The sequence below is a fragment of the Labeo rohita genome, chromosome 23 (assembly GCF_022985175.1).
Source record: "Labeo rohita strain BAU-BD-2019 chromosome 23, IGBB_LRoh.1.0, whole genome shotgun sequence".
Classification (NCBI taxonomy): Eukaryota; Metazoa; Chordata; class Actinopteri; order Cypriniformes; family Cyprinidae; genus Labeo; species Labeo rohita.
Window position 1 is genome coordinate 18005661 of NC_066891.1, and position 24744 is coordinate 18030404.

At 35.0% G+C, this 24744-nt stretch overlaps 2 protein-coding genes across 11 annotated transcripts in view; one reads left to right on the plus strand and one right to left on the minus strand.

The window, feature by feature from the left end:
* The window catches only part of megf6a (multiple EGF-like-domains 6a), an 80683-nt gene extending 77288 nt beyond the window's left edge, over positions 1 to 3395 (plus strand). For both annotated transcript variants that reach the window (XM_051096369.1, XM_051096370.1), the window contains 3 exons: positions 608 to 736; positions 829 to 957; positions 1957 to 3395. In XM_051096369.1, the coding sequence (XP_050952326.1) occupies positions 608 to 736; positions 829 to 957; positions 1957 to 2012 (314 nt within the window). In that variant the 3' untranslated portion in view covers positions 2013 to 3395. The remainder of the gene's footprint in view (positions 1 to 607; positions 737 to 828; positions 958 to 1956) is intronic.
* An 81-nt stretch (positions 3396 to 3476) lies between these two features.
* Positions 3477 to 24744, minus strand: part of kcnab2b (potassium voltage-gated channel subfamily A regulatory beta subunit 2b) — a 74106-nt gene continuing 52838 nt past the window's right edge. For 6 of the 9 annotated variants that reach the window (XM_051096427.1, XM_051096430.1, XM_051096429.1 and 3 more), the window contains 11 exons: positions 22162 to 22206; positions 21486 to 21530; positions 20300 to 20343; positions 19183 to 19269; positions 16836 to 16880; positions 12719 to 12804; positions 11294 to 11414; positions 11083 to 11177; positions 9271 to 9391; positions 6434 to 6522; positions 3477 to 6238 (listed from right to left, as the gene is read on the minus strand). In XM_051096427.1, coding sequence (XP_050952384.1) covers positions 6149 to 6238; positions 6434 to 6522; positions 9271 to 9391; positions 11083 to 11177; positions 11294 to 11414; positions 12719 to 12804; positions 16836 to 16880; positions 19183 to 19269; positions 20300 to 20343; positions 21486 to 21530; positions 22162 to 22206 — 868 coding nt within the window. In that variant the 3' untranslated portion in view covers positions 3477 to 6148. The remainder of the gene's footprint in view (positions 6239 to 6433; positions 6523 to 9270; positions 9392 to 11082; positions 11178 to 11293; positions 11415 to 12718; positions 12805 to 16835; positions 16881 to 19182; positions 19270 to 20299; positions 20344 to 21485; positions 21531 to 22161; positions 22207 to 24744) is intronic. The other 3 variants (XM_051096424.1, XM_051096422.1, XM_051096426.1) reach the window with 1 other exon arrangement.

A 24744-nucleotide genomic window follows, 5' to 3' on the forward strand; every position in this document is an offset into this window, starting at 1 on the left:
CTAAAATATATGAAAGTCTAATGTTTATCAGTACATTACAGAAAATAATGAACTTTATCACAATATGCTAATTTTTTGAAAAGGACCTGTATACATATAATATATAATCAACATTTTAAGTAAATCTCTGTGTCTGTAAACAATATTTACCGAGTTCTGATGACTGATGATCCAAAAAAATTCAAAAATAGTTAAATCTCTGTGTATATATATTACATTAACTGTAATCAGTATTCTGTTTATTGAAGCGGTTTATATGAATCTCATCAAGTTAGTGTTTTTAAGCATTTTACATTTATTCCTAAATAATAACTCAAGGCAGTAACAATTTTAACTATATTTTATTTGTGAACTTTTCTTCAGCTATTCATTTTAATAGTTAACTTTTAACTATTTTTGAATTTTTCGGATCATCAGTCATCAAAACTGCTTGTGTCGCTGTTGGACAATTTTACTTTAGAAAAACAAGTGATTTATACACTTTTCAATCTTATATTTCGTAATACTGGCGTTGTTTTATACGCCTTGGAGGAAATGCCACTGGTATAAATGTATATACACACCTATTTTATTTAAATCTTATGTAAACTGTATGTTTATGTTTCAGAGTGTGATCCAGGCAAATTTGGGCCTAATTGTGTCCACAAATGTGACTGTGATGGAGACACACCATGCGACCCTGTCAGTGGCAGGTGTCTGTGTCCACCTGGGAAAACAGGAGCTCGGTGTGATATAGGTAAGCCCTCCACCAAATTTGTATCATTTTATCATTTTTTTTTCATCTTTTTACGTCACGTAGTCAAAAATGTCTTTTTGAATTCCCATCAGACTGTGGAGTGAATCAGTTTGGGCCTGACTGCACAGAGAGATGCGAATGTCACAATGGAGGTCAGTGCAATCCACGAAATGGACGCTGCACCTGTCTCAACGGTTGGGTCGGACCAAGTTGTCAAGAAGGTATTTATACATTTGTTAAAAAAAAGCCCATTTCCAGAACAACAATTTACAGATAATGTACTCACCCTTGTCATCCAAGATGTTCATGTCTTTCTTTCTTCAGTTGTAAAGAAATGTGTTTTTTGAGGAAAACATTTTAGGATTTTTGTCCATATAATGGACTGATATGGTGCCCCGAGTTTGAACTTCCAAAATGCAGTTTAAATGCGGCTTCAAACGATCCCAAATGCGGTTGTAAACGATGCCAGCCGAGGAAGAAGGGTCTTATCTAGCGAAACAATCGGTTATTTTCATCAAAATAATACAGTTATATACTTTTTAATGTCAAATGCTCGTCTTGTCTTGCTCTGCCTGAACTCTGTGTATTCTGGCTCAAGACAGTTAGGGAATGTCAAAAAACTCCCATCTCATGTTCTTCCTCAACTCCCTCAAAATCGTCCTATATCGCTGTTTTACCTTTTTTGTTAAGGGTGTTTGATCTTCTTTGCATGTTCACTTCTGCAACTTCTGCGGTGATGTAGGATCATTTTGAAATGATTTTTGAAGTTGAGGGAGAAAATATGATCAGAATTTTTCAAATACACAGAGTTCAGGGAGAGGAAGACAAGACGAGCGTTTAGATTAAAAAGTATATAAATTGTATTTTTTTAATGAAAATAACCAATCGTTTCGCTAGATAAGACCCTTCTTCCTCGGCTGGTATCATTTACAACTGCATTTGGGATCGTTCGAAGCCGCATTTAAACCTCATTTTGGAAATTCAAACTCGGGGCACCATAGCAGCCCATTATATGGAGATGAAATGTTTTCCTCAAAAAACAATTTCTTTATGACCGAAGAAAGAAAGACATGAACATCTTGGATGACAAGGGGGTGAGTACATTATCTGTAAACTCTTGTTCTGGAAGTGGTACATTTTCTCTTTTAATTCAAAATAACCTTCACATTTTACAAAAATCTCAAATAATAATTTTACTGCATCATTTTTGTTCATAACAGGCATCACATCTAGTCAGAATACTAGCAGAAGCAAAAGGAAGGACTCAACAGTATAGCAATCTATAAACTGTAAACTGACCTGGCTTGAATTTGTGAGTGGACTCTTGGCTAAAATTTAAGCCATGTAGCATTTTTTAGATCTTTGAACACAAAGGTCAGAAACCGTCAGATGACTGATGAGGACAAACTCTTGTGGCAGTTAAGGTGGAGACTTCCGTTAGTTAGTCAATAAATGATACACTTTCTCATGGAAAAGTGGACAACGAAGTCCAACATGAAGGAGAAGACTATTCATATTGAAGTTCCTCCTGGATGAGGGTAAATTCAACTGAGTTTTTTCAGCATCAGTTCTGCTCAGGGAGATTGAACTTCCTGATTACGTCAGTTCAACTCTAATCAAGAAAAACATCAAATCAAAGCCTTCGCTTCATCTGAAACTGAACTGAATCCCACTGCCACTGTGATCTTAAACAGGGCTAGTGCAACCCCCAAAAAATTCTGTTAGCATTTATTTAACCTCATTTTATGGTTTGGTATCCATTTAACCCCAGATTTTGTCTTGAGGGAGAATATTTGAAATTGTTCAAGCTACTTTGTGTATCCTACATCATTCATGATGAACATAAATATTTCTTTAACATTTTAGGTCGAATTTTGCACAAAATTGAGCAAATTTGTTACAGTGTATATTTGTTGACATAAGCCGTTGTATTTCAAAATATTTCAAGTATAACAAAAATATGAAACTGGAGTCATTTTTTACCTGTGTACATACTGTATGAATGTAAGTTTTCATGTGTGGATTCTTGTGTACAATTTTATTTTAAAGAATACTGTACTGTAAACCTTATAATCTCTAAGATTCCTGTTATGCTGAACCAATGTTTTGTCCTTTTAGGGTTTTTGCTACAGATTTATTTTTGTACAGTACCATCTCTACATAACTATGCATTTGTGAAGTGTGATTTGCATTCTCAATGCAGACTATGAACTCAAAGAAAATGTATATTTCAATACTTCTGCAGCTAAGCCAAGGCCTAAGATAGCACTTAAAACCCTGTTTTTTTTCAGCAACCATGGCAAACGTGGTTGATGCTTTTTCTTTGTTTTGTACTGGCTGATTTTCTGGAAGCTTACACATGTTTTATTCATGATTAAATGTCTCTAAGGGGTGTAGAAATAGGCATTGAATTTTTAAAGAATGTTTTTGATAACTACAGTTAAAGAATTAATATTTCATATGCTGTTCTGCACTCTTAAGGTGTTTATTGGGCAGAAATAATCATGAAAATATTGACATTACTTTGCAATTTGCACATGGTTGAACTATAATTCTAAATTTACCAAAAAAGTTGGGGGAAAATATTGAACTGGTGCTTGTCTTTATGCTTGTTTTTTTCTGTTTTCCAATACTATTTGTTTTATTAAAATAAAATATAATGCTCTAAAATATTTTACAATAGATTTTTAAGAGGAAAAAAGGCATATACATATTACATGCATAAAACACAAAGACTAAATTAAAGAATTTTAGAATAATTTATTTTCAGTTTGAAGCTGTACATATTTTTTCTTCAAGCACAATGTCATAAGCAATAATTGCCAATGAAAAAATAAATGAAGGCAAATGTGATAACGGTCCTTAAGACCAGTATATATATATATATAGATTATATACATGTTATCAAACCATTCCATTATGTATCTACAGAAATCACCATAACTTAATGCATATCTTTAACAGTAATGGTCATATTACAGTTAACAAATGTCAGAATTATAGGTTATACCAAAAAACAGTCTATTCTTATCAAATCAGCTTCAAAACATCAGATTTCCTGTACATACAGTTACACCTGTTGACAATATTGGACTATTTTTTTAAACAATTTTACAGCAAAGTATTCAACTTGGACTCTTACAACAACCTCGATCCTTGCAGGGGGAAAACCAGCAACTGTACACCAACAATTTCTCATTCAATGGTGTTTATCTCCCACATGACTAAACTGGTTCATCTAATTACTGACAACCTATTATGGCTTCCTGAACGAAAGCAAACCAATCTCATATGATAGAGGCTGCCTGACTCAACATACAAATGACAAATACAAGGACATTTACAATGAACCTCACCTAAGAGCAACTGAAGTAAAGCCTTTCACTTCTATCAAAGCATGTGGTCTTTGGTTAAAGTGCTACTTCAAAAAGCCTTACGGATATTAATAATCTTTCTGCTTTCTTGTTTAACAGTATGTTTGACAAATTTCCTCTCCTAAGACTCGATGTAGCTCAGACGACAATCAAAACCCTTAGAAGCTGCATTACATTCTAACTACAGGTCAACACTTTCATACCCAGCCAAGCATAAGCATTGTTCTACACTAAAATAATGAGCCATTATTAAAATTCATTATGTACATGCAGCCAGCTGTATTTCGACTCCTTGATGTCGAGTAAAAAGTCCATTCATATTGGAATGAGTGTCAGAATATATAACTACCTCGATGTTCTGAATTTATTTTGGCATTTATTTTAACTTTAACAATTATTATAACATAAACTACTCCATAAAGCCTCTGTCACCCCTATCAGCTTATGCTTACCATTCATCACTGATTTTTTTAAAATGCCATAATGCATACACTATTCTGTTGGTACCGATGAAACATGCTGAATAAATGGTTGCCAGCACTGAATAATTTAGCATTAGTACTAAATAAGGCAATCTAGTAATTCTAAGACAGCAAATTAACACTGTCCTAATCATTGGCTTATTAGTTTGAAAATGTCTAAGACAGATTTACCAGTTTTATAGACATATGGAATAATGTTTCATGGAAAACACATGCGAAATAACGTACACTAAGAAGAAAAGATCCACTGCCTTGAGGATATTACCGTAAACTATCATTAATCAAAAGCGATAGTTAATTTATCGAATCGAGTAAGGTAAAATGTAAGGTAGTGGGCTAAAATTGGGTTATTAAAATGGAGTTCCAGTCAGTAGAGGGCGTCATTAGACAAAAATAAGATAAAAATAAAATAAACTTGAGTTAAGACACACACCACACATACAGGAGGACAACAAAAATTAAACAAGGTAAACTGATAAATAGTAAAACACCTTAATGCCTTCAAAAATCTTTTTCTAAATACTGACTGACAGAAAACTAAATCCAGTGCGCTCAAAATGATTCTGATAATTGAACATCCATTGAAATAAATAAATTGTAACAGAGATTTCCACATAGTCAAAAATGACTTTAAATACACCACATTAAGGCGTAAAACACTGAGTAGAAATGACGAATACCAAATAACATTATAAACAATAGGTCACGTGATCAACGACCTTGTACGTGGGGCTTGAAGCGGACAGCAGAGCACAGAAATTTCTTTGGTTTCAGCCCGACGAAGCTGTGACCACCACTCAACTACTGTATTAGGTCATTTGCTTCTTAGAAAAGGTTTTAAAAGTAACAAGAACAATGAGTTTAGAAACACTTTCTGATATTGCACATTTGTTGAGGCCTGTATTTGATCTCTATTTAACATTTCTGACTCACAACCCAAAGCTTTATACAGTATTACATGTAACTCCACAATGGTTTAGAACTAAAACACAGCCAGCAATGATATAGCTTGTAGTATAAATGAGGTCTTGTAAACAAGCACTATATTGGCTATCGATCTTGATATAAAACTAAATGCATTATTTAGTTTGTTCAGTCATGTAACTTTCTGCATTCTCCAAAGTGCTTCGTTACTTCCCGTGAGCTTATGCAAATGTATGTTTTCCAAAATATAGGAAAAAAGCATGTGCCATGGCCAGTGGATCTCATGCATTTCTAGACTAAGTACAAATTCTGGTTCCCTAATACTGCACTTTTTAGTGTTTACTACAAGGGGACGAAGGGGAGGAGGAAGCAAGTCGGTGCGCTTGGTTTTCTTGGTGGTTGGAGCGGCGTTCTGCTTATTGAGCCGGCCTAGCTGATTTGTACGTGAGCATGCTTCCCTTCTGCCCGTGCGGTTCTCGGCCTCCTCTCAGGCTAATGTCGGCAAACTCCATGTAGTGTGCGAGTTGGCGTCTCCTGCAGGACCTGTGACAGTGCTGGTCCCATGTGCCAATGTTTTTTCAGTCAAAGCTCAGAGAAAGAAGCAGGTCGACACAATGTCACTGGCTTTCCTTTTAGGAGCGGTAGTCCTTTTTACTGTAGGGCTTGTTGCCTAGGATACTGTCCACTTCGTGTATAATTGATGATGATAATTTTGGAAGAACCTTTGGAAGAATGTTGGGTTGAAGTTTAATACGCAAGCGGTAGGTTGTTTAAAAATTTAAAGTTTTAAAACGTAAAGCTTGTTACATCACATTGTTCTTGTGCTATTGCTGTTTGCAACAACCTCAGCATTTCATGTATCGTATATCAGAATGAAAAGCTTTGTTCATGTATGTATCCTGCTGTGAGTGGCTCACCTGAATGGCTCCTATGTTCTCCAACAGCTGATCAGTGCTGGAGGCCCCCAGCAGCACACAGCTTACCCCCTCATTCCTCAGACACCACGCTAGAGACACACCAAAGCACAGACATTTCACATCTCTCTAAACAGTCAACAGAAAGAGTCTACAACTGTAGATATAAATGCCATTTGAAAACCAGAAATCTGGCTTCGGGTAACAAAGCTAACTCTAGATTCTCTAAGCAGAGATGAAAGCAATTCAGGCCTGTGTGCTTTTTATATAACCAACAATGTCAGAACACTGAACAGAAAAAAGACAGAGGTAGGTGTTCTTAACAGAGAGCTAACATGTGTGGGCATTAAACTTGAACTAAGCAGTTACTGCTGAAGCAGGTATATTTTAAGCTATAAAAATAAATTTGGCTTTTGTTCCAGTATAACTGACACACAAGGAAGTGTATTTAAGCTCTAACCAACTATTAAACTCACTTGTTTACTTGGACTTAAGTTTTACTCAAGTTAGTTCGCTTCCAGAACAAAAATTTACAGATAATGTACTCACCCCCTTGTCCCCTTTTGTTTTTTGAGGAAAATATTTCAGGATTTCTCTCCATGTAATGGACTTCTATGGTGCCCCTAAATTCGAACTTCCAAAATGCAGTTTAAATGCAGCTTCAAAGGGCTCTAAACAGTCGATCCCAGTCGAAGAAGAGGGGTCTTATCTAGCGAAACGATCAGTTATTTATTTTAAATAACAATTTATGCACTTTTTAACCTCAGACGCTCGTCTTGTCTAGCTCGGTTTTTTCTCTTTTTTTTTTCCCGGTCATGACAGTTAGGGTACGTCTAAAAACTCCCATCTCATAATCTCTTCCAACTTCAAAATCACCCTACATCGCTGCAGAAATACCAACCTAGAGTTTACAAAGTGAACATACAAAGAAGATCAAACACCCTTTACAAAAAAAAGGTAAAACAGTGATGTAGAGTGAGTTGAAGGAAAAAATTAGATAGGGAGTTTTTAGACATACCCTAATTGTCATGACCGGAAAAAAAAAAGAGTTCACACAGAGCTAGACAAGAGGAGCATTTGAGGTTAAAAAGTATAGAAATTGTCTTTTTTTTGGAAAATAACCAATCGTTGTGCTAGATACGACCCTTCTTCCTTGGAGAGGCCCTTTAAAGCTGCATTTAAACTGCATTTTGGAAGTTCAAATTTGGGGGCACCATTGAAGTCTATTACATGGAGAGAAATCCTGAAATGTTTTTCTTAAAAAACAATTTCTTTATGATTGAAGAAAGAAAGACATGAATATCTTGGGTTACAAGGGGGTGAGTACATTATCTGTACATTTTTGTTCTAGAAGTGAACTAATCCTTTAATGCATGTTTAATAATTTTATCATGGAATATCATGTTTCACTCAGATATGATTAACATTATAAAAGTAAACTAAGCTTAATGTTAACTTTGGCATTTTATAAAACATTCACACGTCACATTAAAACTGTAACACCACAAGAACAAACAAACAATCATATCAAGCACCAAACAATGTGTATCTGGTCTGCAGTTATCAGTCAGCATTAACCTACTGAAACCCTGCTGTTACTCTGACCTTTACTGCTCTATTAAATTAGGTTATATAAATGATTAGCATGGATACAAGCAACAAAACCTGAAGCTACACAGGCAAACACTAAAACATCTAAAATATTGCAATTATCTAAGCTGTTTCCCCTTTGATGAATGATAGTAGACATCGGTTGATTGTTTTATATGTGTGTTGTGCTTACACAACTAGGATATGTTCCTAGACTAACAACGTTTGTTGTTCCTATCAAGCAAACACTGACCTCTGTGCTTTTGGGACAGGTTTAGAACTAAAGGTATAGGCACACAATTAAAAATAACCTCATGATTTAGTCACCCTCAAGCCATCCTAGTTATATATGACTTTTTTCTTTCAGACAAACACAATCTGAGTTCTATTAAAAAATGTCCTGGCTCTTTCAAGCTTTATAATGGCAGCGAATGGCTGTTTTTGAAATCCAGTTGCATAAATCCATCATAAAAAGTGCTCAACACAGCTCAGGGGGGTTATTAAAGGCCTTCTGAAGCAAATAGATGCATTTGTGTAAGATATCCATATTAAGAACTTGTGGAGTACTTTTTATGATGGATGGATGCACTTCACTGGACTTCACTGAAATCTCAACAGCCATTCACTGCTATTATAAAGCATGGAAGAGCCAGGACATTTTTTAATATAACTATATCTATATTCACCTGAAAGACGAAAGATATAAAGTACACCTAGGATGGATCGAGGATGAGTAAATCATGGGGTAATTTTCATTTTTGAGTGAACTATCCCTTTAAGATGGCAGATTTTTGAAGTCTGGTCCATATTACAACTTATTCTGGCCAGGAACTGCCCACTAAGACAGGAAGAGACCACCTGAACAACATGTACTTACACAAAGAACCACAGTTAATAAATGTATACAGGTAATAAATACTCTAAAATCAGCTGAAAATATCAAACATGTTTAATATGCTCCAACTACATAGAATTAAAGACTAGCGTTACTTAATAGAGCCATTCTGATCAACCAAACCTTGTCCCATGGCATCAGGTCAATGAATGGACTATAGTAAAACCTCTGATTGGTTGATAAAGTTCAAGAACAGAAACAGACATTTAACAGACACAATACTGTCCAACACAAAACCCCAGACAACACAGGACAGAAGCAGGAGACAGGGACAGACAGCCTGTCCTGAGCTCCAGGCAGGCAGATAGACAGACAGACAGAAAGAGAGAGAGCAGCAAGGCCCAGGCAGTATTACCGATGGCCAGCTGGGGCAGCGTGCAGCCCAGCCGCTCCGCAATGGCCTGCAACTCTTTCAGCTTCGCCTGCTGACGGCGGCCTTCCTCACTCAGGATCTTGTCCTTCAACCATTGGTAGCCCTGTTTCAAATAGACAGCACACCTGCTCAGAGAGCCACACGCCAACGGCCGCCGAGCCACAGGAATAGCTGCTGGATATTCATTGTGTTTGTGAAGTAATGATGGAATGAATGATATCTGCACACACAGCCACAGGAACATGTTTTATGAGCGGGTGCTGATGGGATGGTCCGGTGGGAATGTGATGGGTAACAGCTGCCTAGAGGTGGTAAACATGCTTCTCAAACTTTTGCTCAACTGATCATGCTCTCACAAAAAATAGGACAGGGCTATGTTGTAGACATTAATTATTAATAGAGTTGTATAATGTTATAATTTATGCTACTTGCTGCTAGACGAAAGCAAAAAAACATGTATGCTGTTTCCCATGGATCACAAAAAATATTTTTTAAAGAATTTTCATATACACTACTGTTCAACATTTTAATGTGCAATTTTTTTTTTTATGTATTTGATAGTTATTGCAACTTTTTATCTCGCAGTTTTGACCTTTTTCTTAGAATTGTGAGATATAAACACGATGACTTTTTCTCAGAATTGCAAGATATTAACTCACAAAAAATTTAGAAATAAAGTCAGAATTGCGAGATTAAAAAATTCAGACTTTTTTTCCCCGCAAAGGTGAGTTTGTATCTCGCAATTCTGACTTTTTCCCTCACAACTGAGTTTTTGATGTCGCAATTCTGACTTTTTCCCTCGCAATTCTGACTTTTTTTTTTAGAATTGTGAGATATAAATTTGCAAATGCACTTTTTCTTGTAATTGGAAGTTTATATATTGCAATTCTGACTTTTTTTCTCAGAATTGCGAGATATAAACTCACAATTGTGAGATATAAACTCACAATTGTAAAAAAAAAAAAAAAAAAAAAAAGTCAATTACGAGATTAAAAAAAGTCTGATTTTTTCCTCGCAAATGCGAGTTTGTATGTCACAATTCTGATTTTTTTTTAAATTGTGAGATATAAACTCACAATTGCGAGGTATAAACTCACAATTGTAAAAAAAAAAAAAAAAAAAAAAAAAAAAAGTCAGAATTACGAGATTAAAATTCTGACTTTTTTTCTCAGAATTATGAGATATAAACTCACTATCTAGTTCTAAAGTCAGAATTGTGCAGAAAAAAAACAGACTTGTTTTTTTGCAATTGCAAGTTTATATCCTACAATTCTGACTTTTCTCAGAATTGCATGAGTTATAAAGTCAGAATTGCAAGATTAAAAAAATATTTTTTTCTCAATTGTGAGTTTATATCTCACACTTCTGTATGTATATTTACAAATGTTGTTGTGTACATCAGGTTAATCTTGACATGTTGAGCATGTGTTGCAGTCTACGTACATCTGCATGTATTCTTATTCATACAATGCAATGTACAATAAATAAAATCTTTTGGAAATCAAAAGTACTCAATGGCTGTGTGTACAGATATGTGTAGAAAGCCACTGCATCACAGCAAAGAAAAGAGAAGAAACACAAAAGTACTTGTGCATTCATCCACACGCATGTGGATGAGTTGGAGCACTTCACAACCAGATAAAAATAGAAAAAATCCCAAAATATAAATGAAAACTCAAGCAAGGCCTTCATTGAAAACACACATACACAGTCACCAATGAAGACCACCAACGACAACAGTCAGGACAGACCAAGAGGAGTGCTGAAACACTATAACACATAGCCGAGGAATACCTTGAGAGAGGCTCTGGAATAAGGAGGCACACCGCTGTCATACTTCCCTGAGATGATCCCACAGGCCAGCGGAGACCACGTCATGGCGCCAACACCTGCACAAACACCATTGTGACATACTATGAACCAGCCACACTGGCAACTCTGTTACTTAATTTCATTTTCTGAGGTTGCATGAAAAATGACATTTCTCTAGTAAAAACACACACACCTATCTTATGGAAGAGTTCAGGTAACTGTACTTCCACCTTCTCTCTCTGAAACATGTGATACTCAGCCTGCTCACAGACAGGTGGGATCAGGTTAAACTGTCGTGCCACTGAGTACGCCTCCTGAAAAACATACAATACACACAGATTCAGAGCTGTTTATTACAGAACAAATTCTTTTTTAAATTCCTTTATCATCAAAAACATCTCCCTGCATGCACACTATAAAAAATCATGTTCTTACACAGTAAAAAATATATCGCGGAGCAAAGAAGAAACTGACAACAAGTTACTTTTGGTATAAAACAAAGTCTCAGCTTTCAAATGTTGTCATTTTTTAAGAAATTCAAACAATAGATACGGTTTTGTGGTGTGACAGACCGCTTTAGGCGTATCAGTTCAAGCGGCACATGAAACAATCATCTATTTCTCCTTACTAGTTACAGCACAAAATAAACATGAATGAACATCAGAAGGTATCTTGCTTCAACTGCGGAAAGACGTCAGTACGCACTAATTTTTAAGTTCAAATCCATCAACATTAATCTACCGTCTTGTCTGGTTTGTTTGTTTGTTGGATGCAGATTCACATGCTGTGATTGGTCACATTGACCTGTCAGTCAAACTCCCTTTCCTGTAAAAGCGGGTGCAGCCATTTGTAAATGTTATGGGTCTGGCTTCCGGTCTCATCCACGTCCAGCTATTTTTATCTGTACAAAACAGCTTGTTTTGCTGCTTGATATTGCAAATTGGTGTCTTAGCATGTTATTTTAATGTATTATCTTAATTATGAACACACTCTTTTGTAGTGCAAAGCGGCTAATGAACCAGAAGTCTCACCCACAGGCTTATTTACATGTTAAAGAATAAGGTGGATAGGCTGCCAAAATTTTGAATTAGTTCCCATAACTTAATATGGGAACTACTTAGTACAATATATCCACAATTTACTAAAACAAAAGAATGAATTAGTACAAAATGGTCACAATTTACTAAAATGAGGTGACGAATTAGTACAGCATGTCATGATTTACTAAAACAAGGGAACAAATTAGCACAAAATAGCCAAGATTTGTTAAAAGTGAGGAACAAATTTGCACAACATGCCACAATTTTCTCAAACTATCGAACAAATTAGTATAAAGTGGCCACAATTTACTAAACGATAAAACAAATTAGTACAACATCCACAATTTTCTAAAACTAGATATATAAATATATATATATATATATATATATATCGTTTATTGTACAATTACATACAATAACAATAACAACAACAAAAAAAAAAGGATCCAAAAACAATAACTGTCATCGAAAGGAAAATTTGTAGTGGCTGAATTACATGAATCAGCATAATTCACTGAAACCAAAAAAAAATGCTTATTTTTAATGCGTTAAACAATTTACTGTGCTTTCAAACCTACCATAATCTCCATGGAGCTCCAGCGGGACGTGCCCCAGTACATGGCCATTCCCTGGTTAATCACATGGGTCATCGCTCGAACCGTCTCTGCCAATCACAATATTAACAATCAAAGTCTGGACAACATTTAAGACATTGAGGGACCAAGGAGTAAAAGCAGATGCGATCAGAGAGTATCTGAGAGAGAGTAAGGTAACCGCAATACACCTAGCCAGTAAAAAAACAAGGACGAATATAACGGTAAAGTAATGGAAGTGGAGCAGAAGTAGATTCTGAGAAAGGCTAAGAGCAACAAAGGCCATTATTCATATTTTCTTTATACAAAGTGACAGGGCATTAAAAATGGCCTGAAGGTTATGCATGTTATAGTAACTCTACTCAAAGAGTTTCTTAGTGGGTGGAAAATAAATCAGGGTGCGACTCCGGACTGCATGACATCTCCACAAGGCTGCATTTCATTGACATTTAGCAGAGGAACAATTTTCCACGGTCCAGTCTACAATCTACTACATGTCATGAGATTATTATACACTGCTGCATGAACATACCCTATGAAAAAGAAACCAGATCAAATGGTTTTAAAAAACTGTATGAAATTAAAATTTTGTTAATAATAGAAAATATCTGTCCAGTAATATAGAGTCACACCGCGTACAATATTTTGAACATTACAGGGTCATTCCACGAAATCTGGACCTTTTTCACTTGGAAAAAATTTTAAAATAAAATGTTTAATCAATAATTTTAAAATATCCATCAAATGAAGACACTTTAAAGGGGTCATCGGATGCCCATTTCCCACAAGTTGATATGATTCTTTAGGGTCTTAATGAAAAGTCTATAATATACTTTGTTTAAAAATTCTCAGTGGTAGTGTAAAACAACACCCATTTTTACCTTCAAAATCAGCTCTGCAAAAATCATCCCATTCTGAGGGATTGTTCCTTTAAATGCAAATGAGCTCTGCTCGCCCCGCCCCTCTCTTCTCCGTGGAGTGAAGAGCTGCTCTGAGAGATTGTTTACTTTAGCCGCATTTAGTGTGTTTAGCATGTTATTAGGAAAGGTGATTGCAGAGATTCATAAAAAAAAACCCCTTATACTCACTTCTGCTGTAGGTGAAGCTGGATCACGAATGATTTGTGCGAACACAGACACATTTATGTAGATCGGGAGGCGCATTCCCTTCACAAACAAATGTAATCCACTGCATCTTCAGCGGCTCAGATGTCAGGAGTAAATGATGACTACCATGTTCATTATTACATCCAACAACACAACACCTCAATCGCTCAATCAGAGTTATTCTTGTCTAATTCACATCCCTGCTCCAGCATCGAAACAATGGAGGTCGGACTGTTACAGCTGATCTGACGTAAGATGCTCATGTCAATCAACTATTGTGGAAGCGGCCTCTTTCGGTGTGACGCCACACTGTCAGGCATCTGAGAATGGCTTGATTTGAAAAAGGGGATATTATTTATATAGATTAATTAAAAACCATTACATAGATTTTTATCATTACAGAGTAGATTTGTACATACACTGCCAACACACATTAATGTTCAAACAACATGTAAAAGTAAAAGTGAAGTTTGACCCCTTTAAAATGACAAAAAAAAATTGTATTGTGCCATCTCAGGCTATGCATTTTTTTATTTTTTTTTTGACTATTTTGTGACTATGTTTCTATCACGTTTTGGTATTTTTGTCAAACCTGTTATCGACAAACGTTACTAGATACTATAGTTTAATTAGAACTCATATGCCACTGAATGATATAGGCATTAGCTCAATAATATAATGACCCTTAAAATGTCTGAATTTTACACAATCTTTGAAAACAGGGTCAAACCTAATCAATGTCATCCCTGTTACTCACATGTCAAAACCTGTTACTCTGAAAAGTAACAGGTTGACAGTAACAGGTTTGATGATTTAAAACAAATTTGCTAATTGCTAGCTAAAAGTCAAGTATTTTACTTGTAGATATTGATTATATTAGTTGTAAGAAATAATTGTTTTATATTTTTTATTTATATTTATATATGACATTGCATGATGGCCCTCCTCAGTCAAGCCTCATAAATAATCAAAAATAGAACAGTGACGGAATCCTGTGTGACAGATGATGTAGCCTCCTACATGTGATGTCACTTAAATGTATATTATTTTAAAAGGGTTTTTCTGATGAGGGTAACAGGGCTGACATTAAATCAGGGGACAACGCTAAAATTAATTATATATATATATATATATATATATATATATATATATATATATATATATATATATATATATATATATATATATATATATATTTTTTTAAATGCATACTTTTGCCAAAAAAAAGAGAACATATTTAGATATAACTATATTTTTATATAACTTTGTCTTCATTTTGCAAATTAAAAGTCCTGCTAAAAAAGAAAAATCATAGTGAGGGACAGGCCAAAAATCTTACCCTTAACAGCATAAATGTTATTTAAATTATTTTAAATAATATTTAACTGACTTTTTATGTAATATTGATGAAAGCTTACATAGTGTTATGTTTTTAAATTGCACATTTATTTGTTATATTAATTCTATGTTTGATTATTTCTTAGGGACGCAAAAGGCACCGATTTTGTGGAATGACCCTACAGCAGTTTCACACAAAAATTAATTTAAGCAGCAGCAGTAGGTCTCCATTTTCTTTTGATCTAAGAAAAGTATCGATTTTTTGGTAACACTTTACAATAAGGTGTCATGTTAACCTTAATAAATGTATTAACTAACATGACTGAACAATGAACAATATATTTATTACACTAATTAATAACCTTGTTAATGTTAGTCAGTAAAATACAGTTGTTCACGGTGCATTAACTAATGTTAACAAACTTGTGATTTTAGTAATGCATTAGTAAATGCTGAAATTAACATTAACTAAGATTAATAATAATGCTGTACAATAATAGAAGCATTGTTTATTCATAGTACACGCCAACTAACATAGTTAACTAATGTTAACTAACAAACCTTGTTTGAAAGTGTTACCATTTTTCCTCCCCCAATTTCAAGCCTTTTTTATAAACCCACGTTATATGCCAATATATTTAATGTGTTCCTATTCACATATTATTATACAACTTATAGCTTAATGATGAGGCCACATCATAAGAAAAAAATAATAACATAAAACTGCAAAAAAGAAAATACATAAATAAACAAGCATAATCAAATAGGTCATATATTATGACAAATCATCAAATTACTGTATTTATTACTATTATTAAGTAAAAACACTGCAGGCAGGAAAGGACGGCATTCACAAACCTCCAATGAATCAAATTTCCAATCTGTGCTAACATATGAAAACAGTGTTCATATGGTAGAATATCTGCAATTTACATGCTAAGCAGATTTTATTTTATTTTTTTTAAGATTTGTGAATAGCATCAATGTGAACAATTAGTAGATAAAGAGAAAATATCAAAAAAGACAACATGCAAAAAAGAGAGCAGCCACTTGCAGCCACTTGCATAGAATATTCGCATGCAGGGAAGCCAAAGACACTGCAGTCAATCATCTTGCAAAAAATATATATATATATTTTTAGTGATTTTAAAAAATTGAAAGATTAGGCTAAAGCAAAGTGCAGAGGATTAAAGTGTTTTAATGTATTTAATTATTTAAATTTCATTATGAGTAATATTCACTGCTGTATTTATGTCTGTACTGACAGAAAGGAAAAAAACAAGCAAAGCCAGAAAATTTATCCACTCAGCACCTACATTATAAGTGCATTTCTATGAAAAAAATTAATAATGGAGAAGATTTTAAAATGGAATGAAAATGCATGGTAAATGTTCAACAAAAAAAGACACTATAATTACTGGTCAGTAAGATGCAATGACCTTCTCCAAATTTCACTTGCAAGATGGACAGGATAGTCAAAGAAATCAATCATTCTACGGCATACCAGGTTTAATAGGAACTTCTGGAAATCTTCAGCATTTTATGGACATTGTCAGGTTTTTCACACCAGGAAAAGAGGGCAAAAACTATCACAAATCAAAGGCATAAAATGCTTTTGGAGACAGGAGGTCAAAACTCTCACTGAGGGTACCATGTACCTTCTATGATGAATGTTCTTGATTTTGAAGTGTTAAATGGATCTCCTGGTGATAAACAAACAAACAAAAGACTGTGAAAAGAGGTTTACCAACCAGCAAATGGAATGAATTCTCTGAAGAAGAAGAAAAAAAAGGCAGCAGAACTGGACCAGAGCGGATTCTACAAATCCCAGCGTAATGGGACAACGCTTGAACTCTTGAGGTGTGTGAACAAGCACAAGCAATCATGTCTACATGACCATGACCTCAGAAGCATCAGGCTCAGTCTCAATCTGTCAACATACCCCGAACAGCACTACAGCATGGTATTGTCACAATTCAGTTTTCAAGTTAGGCTCAATTAAAGGTGACATATAATGAAAATCAGACATTTTATAACTGGGTCCCCAGTGCATCTGGATTCATTGATTAATTTACTGTATATTACTCTGCTGCCACACAGATCTAACATAAATGTGATTTCTTTCCCAGCTGTTTACCTTCACAGACATAATTGACTGTTTTTGTAACTCATGAGTTTTTAACATAAACTTGTGCATATTTGACAGTTTAAGCGCAATAAGACATGAAAGAGAACTTAGTTTAGTACTCACATGCCGTGTGACAGCCGCTTTCTGTGCGCATGCTTCTGATGCGTGTGCTCAGAAAACTGTATATCAGAACTTTAAACTGATATGACTTAAAATGCATGATTTCAGCGCAACAGACATGATAATCAAAACCAAACAGATGTTTTTAGCAGAGTATCTGAGGTTCGAGCTGTAAAGGCATAGCCCTATTCTGAAAAAGGTGTTGGGAGCAGCAGCTCATTTGCATTTAAAGAGACATGCACAAAAACAGTGTGTTTCTGCTTCTACTCCAAATAGATATTTGTAAAACGATATAATTAATGATCTGTGGTATATTTAAGCTGAAACTTTACAGACATATTTTGGGGACAACTGAGACTTATATTACATCTTGTATAACAGGTCTCCTTAAACAACATTTGTAAGATGTTGATTACCACAAAATTTCATTTTGACCCATCCCTCATTTTCGTTAAATAAGTAAAAAATGGAGGTTACACTGAGGTTACATTGGAAGTGAATGGAGCAAAATACTGGAGGGTTTAAAGATAGAAATGTGAGGGTTATGATTTTATAAGGGCACTTTGATTAATTCTTCTCTTAAAACGCATGCATTATTTAAGCTGCAAACTTGTTTAGATCATCATTTTAGAAGTATTATAACATTTAACTTCCATTATAAGTGCCTCACTGTAAGCCAGATTTTAGCCTTTGTTTTAAAGAAAAGGAGGAACAAATTAAAATGTACATTTTGTGGCAATGAATATTACACCACAAATGATATCTACCATTCTTTAGGAGAAGAGCATTATCAGCCAATCAGGACTTTATGGAAATGAGGTGACCAAATCATACTGAATGAATAAAATGTGCCCCTGGACCACAAAACCAGTCTTAAGAAACATGGGTATATTTGTAGCAATAGCCAAAAATACACTGTATGGGTCAAAATGATAATTTTTTCTTTTATGCCAAAAATCATTAGGATGTTAAGTAAAGATAATGTTCCATGAAGATATTTTGTAAATTTCCTACCGTAAATATATCAAAACTTAATTTTTGATTAATAATAAATAGTTGTATCTCAGCCAAATATTATCCCAACAAACCGTACAACAACGGAACGCTTATTTATTCAGCTTTCAGATCAAGTGTGAATCTCAATTTTAAAAAACTGACCCTTATGACTGGTTTTGTGGTCCAGGGTCATAAATGACCATGCTATAGTGCTGTGAATATGCCATTTAAGTAACCTAAGATCTTTCAGTCATGCTGCTCAGTTTGTCCAGCTCTCTAAACTATTACTTTCCATAATGAAAGATCTATTGTGACGACTAGTCCATTTAATGTGTTTGTAAAACTCTCCAAAGCAAGAGCATGCACTCTTCCTTGACTAAATTACAGTTTGACTCAACCATTAAATGCATAATGGATGCAACTGCTGTGATGCAAACTTGAATCATCTTGACAGCACACTTAGACAACATGCTCCATTCACTGCTTAACGTTCTGAGATAGACAATTAATTATGCTGTATGATGTTGTAGTTTACTACAAAATTGATGGGGTGATAAAACTACTTTTAGAACTTTTGCACCTTAAAGGTTAAACAACTCTGCCATTGGGCTCAATGTGTTTGATGTTTTTTTATGGGTTGAGAGTTGTGTGGCTGGTCTGATAAAATCCCATGCTTCAGTGCAAAGCAGTTTAGTGAGCCATTCAAGTGCTGGTAGTCAAAGATGCAAAAACTATCCCAGCATCCCGTCAAGCACACCTACCTTCCATTGGCGTGTTGGAATCGGGTCTGTTAGCAAACACTACGTCCACATACTCTAACTGAAGTCTCTCCAGTGACGCCCTTAGACCTGAAGGCCAGAAAAACAAAGTACTATTTAAAGCTGAAATTTGCACTTTTTCCCCCTTTCCATTTATCTTTCCATTTGGTGATGCTACTCGCACAAACTATGCACTGCAGCTTTAAATTAGTGCTGTAAAATTTTTAAGGAATGAAGTACTTTAAAAGATTAGTTTACTTCAAGACGAAAAATTTCTTGATAATTTACTTACCCCCATGTCATCCAAGATGTTCATGACTTTCTTTCTTCAGTCAAAATAAAAAATTAAGTTTTTGTAAGTGGGTTGAAGGTCCAATTTGCAGTTTCAATACAGCTTCAAAGGGCTCTAAACAATCCGAGGAATAAAAGTCTTATCTAGCAAAACTATTGGTCATTTTCTAAAAAAAAATATAAAAAAATATCGATACTCTTATTACCTACAAATGGTCGTCTTGCACTAGCTCAATCTCACAAATTACGTAGTCACGTTTGAAAGATCACGCGTGACATAGACGGAAGTACCGACCGAGTGTTTTGGATTTTGGATTTTGTCACCCTGTATCTTTTTTAGAACCGGAGTACACAGATGAAGAACTAACCACATGTGACCTTCCCAACATGATTACATAATGCGTGAATTCATGGACACATTGCATTGCAGAGCTACAGTAGTGCGAGATGAGCATTTGTGGTTAAAAAGTACATACATTTTCTTTCTTTCTTCTTCTTTTTTTTTTTCTTTTAGAAAATTACTGATTGTTTCACTAGATAAGACCCTTATTCCTTAGCTGCGATTGTGTAGAGCTCTTTGAAACTGCATTGAAACGGCAATTTGGACCTTCAACCTGTTGTCCCCCATTAAAGTCCACTTTGAAGTGAAGAAAAAAAAAAACTTGAAAATCTTGGATGACATATGGGTGAGTAAACTGTCAGGAAATTTTTATTCTGGAAGTGAACTAATCCGTAAAACAATTGTATTGTATCTTCAAATTTTGGCCTCCAAAAAAAATTTGACCTCACAAAAGAAAATATAATCATGAATATTTTTAACACAACTTACCCTCTATAATGTGCTTTCTGGACAAGCCTCTCTCTGTTTCTGCTCTGTAAACAAACAAGTGAATTATTACTAAAGAGAACTGGATGAGTTTTTTTTTTTAAGTCAGCATGATGAGATGAGTCAATAAATTCACCTTATTTATTTTCAAAATTCTTGTTATTGACCTTACTGTGAACGATTCTTTAAACTTTTTTAAAAAATAGTTTAACCTTGTTATTTTTAATAAAAAGTCAACTTGATCTTCCAGTGAAACGACAAAATTCTTTCTGGTGACGTATGTTAGACGTCTCCAATCATTTAGTTTGCTTAAATTCCACCCCTTTCTGACAATGAACAGCAACCTGGTATTCAGATCTGCCTTCAATCAATTAATAAACGCCCAACTTTTTTTCTTTTCGATAATCCACTCAGATGTATGTCACAATACTGTTTTATTGCAAATTTAAAGGGACAGTTCACCCAAAAATGCTAATTTGTTTTTCTTTGCACACAAAAAGTTTATTTGTAGCTTCATATAATTACAGTTGAACCACTGATGTCACATGGACTATTGTAACAATGTCCTTACTACCTTTCTGAGCCTTGAACGTGGTAGTTGCATTGCTGTCTATGCAGGGTCAGAAAGCTCTCAGATTTCATCAAAAATATCTTAATTTGTGTTCCTAAGATGCACGAAGGTCTTACAATGAACGAAGGTCGAGTAATCAATGACAGAGCTTTAATTTTTGGGTGAACTATCCCTTTAATGTGATACTGATGTGTAGTGGTGCACACATAATAATCATTGATCTTCCTCAGGTAAATATACTAAAGATCACATTTAATATGTCCACTGATTCTATATGTGAGACTAATTACTATCAAAATGTGAGCACAGTGCCAATTTAAACCCATTAATGTTTGATGGTGACCTCACATCAGTGCTCGGCTTTGGCCTTTAATTTGCCCTGAGTGAAAGAGCACAGCTCAGAGGGGGGATTTGACCTGGATCTTTCTCCCGTGAGGGTCTGCAGGACTTCCCTCACTATATCCCACACACAGCTTTACTCACACTCGTATGAAAGAGACTATCATTAACCTGCTTCCCCTGTTGCTCTCACAGTCGGGGAAAGACATGAATCATCGTTAACCTCTTTCTGACACATACACACACACACACACACACACACAAAAGCATAGCACTTACTTTCCACCCCAGTATATCTTGGTGGTGATAACCAAACTGGAACGCCTATGAAAGACAGGAGACAAAGTGGTTGAAAGCAAAACAAAGGCAAGGATGGGTCAGATATCATGATGATTTATGGGTAAACAACAGTGTCAGTTTAGGCTACAGGAAATGACACTGTAGTTACATATCTATCTATCTATCATTATAGTGCTTTTATAAATATCTTTTCTGTTGAAAAAAGGAAAGCACACTTCTTTGGAAGATATAAAAGAAGTATGATCTAAAGTGGCTTTTCTAGAAAATTCATGCTAAAATATTCCCTCTCCCAAGAGACGATTTTTTTAAAGCTTGAAACTGCAGTCATGCCGTGTTTCTAAAAAAGGGCAAAAACTTGGGTCCAAAATTAGACATCTCTCCCTGAGGGAAAAGCGGTTTTTCGCCTCGGTGCTCGCATACAGTGAACAGTGGGATGAATAAAAGCTAATGTCCCCTTAAGTGCAAAATCCACATTAGTCATTCACAAACTAACAGGAGCTGCAAGGTACAAGCAAGCATCTTCCCACTGAAACGAAGTCAGCAGTTATTCTGACAGTCTGAGGAGAAGAAAACAGCACGCAAACATAGCAGCTCACATCAAATGAGACCCTGAATATGTTTTAAACCCTTAAAAGCAGCAAATCAATATGTTTACCTCCATCCTTTCTTCTTGATGATACTGCCGAGAACCATTTCAGCCCTGCAAGAAAGCGAGAAGCAATTATCACACTATTATTTTAGCCTAAACCTTCACCTCCTCACTTACATCACAGACGAGCAAAAGCGTCCTCTGCACTGGGGGAATCCCTGTTCTCAGCTTCTGGAGAATTAAGCTAATGAAGCATTCACTTTACAGCAATATGAAAGGAATTCCCAGTGTAAACACAGGCAAAATACTTCATGTTTTTTTTTCCCTCCTGTGAGCAGATTTTTAAAAGGGGGAGAAAGTGAAAGAGAGGGAGAGCGTCTAATGACAGATGTTACATTTTTGCCCTCAGGACCAATGTGTTCTTCATGAATGGTTCTCCCATCAGGCCTCGTCATCCCTTTGCGGGAATGTGAGTCCTTGTGACAGCTTGTAACAAATGAAGCGCTATTGTAACGCTGGCTCAAGAGGGCAGCAGATGTCCTTAGACAAACTCACAAACTGAATTAGTCTTCATCTTCTGTTTAACTAGCATTCTAGATAAGTAAATCCAACGTCTGTGGAGACGACGAGTGTATGTGTATGAGTAATAAAGGTCAGGTTGTTCATCTGTGCTGAAGTATTTACAGTACAGTCTTCATTATTCTGTACGAGCCTCATCGCAAGCTTGATATGGCATGAAACATGGATGAAAAATGCAACACAGATGGCACATATAAGGTTATGTCCTTTAACACTCACGAGGCCTGCCTCATTAAAGTGCCGTTTTGTACCGTTGAGTGGATTTCCACTGAGTCAGGCTATTTCCGCTCGACTTTATCAGCAATTCCCTGACGTTACAGTTCCACGGCATTGCAGAAAATAAAGACGCCACTGCTAAATTTACTGCAAGCTAGCAGGTTTTGGCTATTCACCTTTCCATCTTTTTTTCTCTTCTTGCACAAGTGAATTTTGCTGACAAAACACTAACTTCTTTCACTAGGTCGTCTTAAACATAGATACATAGTGTACAGTAAACAGCAGTTCTAATGTTACAAGTATAAATATAAGTATAAATGTTGGTGTAATATATAACAAGTCAGCAACTTACAAAATGAACAAATGAAAATAATACATAAATATAATTCTAATACATTTTTAATTTAAACAAAAAAATTATTAGAATAAAAAGAAATAAAAATACAAATTTTGATCACTATGGGTTTTTCAATAAACAGTTCTTCAATCTTAACTTTTAGTCCCCAATATCTTGAATACCTGTAAAATCTTCGCTAAGAAGCATGAACCTTGTCACCAAAGCTACAGTATATCAAAAAATTGTAAAAGATATTTTAATAGTAAACAATGAATTGGTTTCCTGAAAGCATTTTACACCCATCTATGGAAACCCATTTCCACCACTGAATTAATAAATAAAAAAGGTATTTTGCGACTCTTTTGCAAGTTTGCATCTTGTAATTCTGACTTTTTTTTTTTTTTTTTTTAGAACCGCATGATATAAACTTGGAATTCTGACATTTTTCTCAGAATTGCATGATATAAACTTGGAATTCTGACAATGTTCTCAGAATTGCATGATATAAACGTGGAATTCTGACAATGTTCTCAGAATCGAGTGATACAAACTCGCAATTTCAAAAAATAAAGTAACAATTTTGACTTTTTTCTAAGAATTGCGTGATATAAACTTGTAATTCTGACTTGTTTTCTTAGAAATGCATGATATAAACTTGTATTTCTGGCATATTTCTCAGAATTGTGTCAATTGCAAAAAATTAAGTCACAATTCTGTATTAAGTTATATAAACTTGCAATTCTGACTTTTTCCTCAGAATCAGTTGCGTATTATAAATAATACAAACTCACACAAAGTTGCAGTTCTGTCAGAATATTATAAAGTCAGTTGTGTATTATAAAGTCAGAATTGTATGATACAAACTCGCAATTCTGTCAATTTTCTCAGAATTGCATGACAAACTTGCAACTCTGGACTTTTTTCTCAGAATTGTGTGAATAAACTTGCAGTTGCATGTCATAAAGTCAGAATTGCGTGATCACTGTAAACGTGTAGTTGCGTGTTATAAAATCTGAATTGCGTGAAAAAACTTGCGATTATGAATTTTTTCAAAATTCTGACTTTTTTCTCAACTTTTTTTCTCAGCTTTTCAGCTTTTCAATAACTTAGTGAGTTATTAAATCCAAATTGTGAGATTAAAAACTAGAATTCTGAAAACATGTCTTTTTTTCCCCCTCAGAACTGGACTCCATAACTCACAATTGCGAGTTTAAATCTCACAATTCTGAGAAAAAAACTCAGAATTTTGAGATACAAACTCACAACTGCGGAAAAAAAATAAGAAATGCAAGATACAAACTTGCATTTGTGAGAAAAAAATAATAAATTGCGAGTTTATATCTCACAATTCTGACTTTACAACTCAAAATTGTGAGCTTATATCTTAATTATGACTTTATAACTCGCAATTGTGAGTTTATATCATGCACTTCTGAGAAAAAGTCAGAATTGTGAGGTAAAAAGTCGCAATTACCTTTTTTATTTTTTATTCAGGGGCTGAATTGGGTTTCTACACC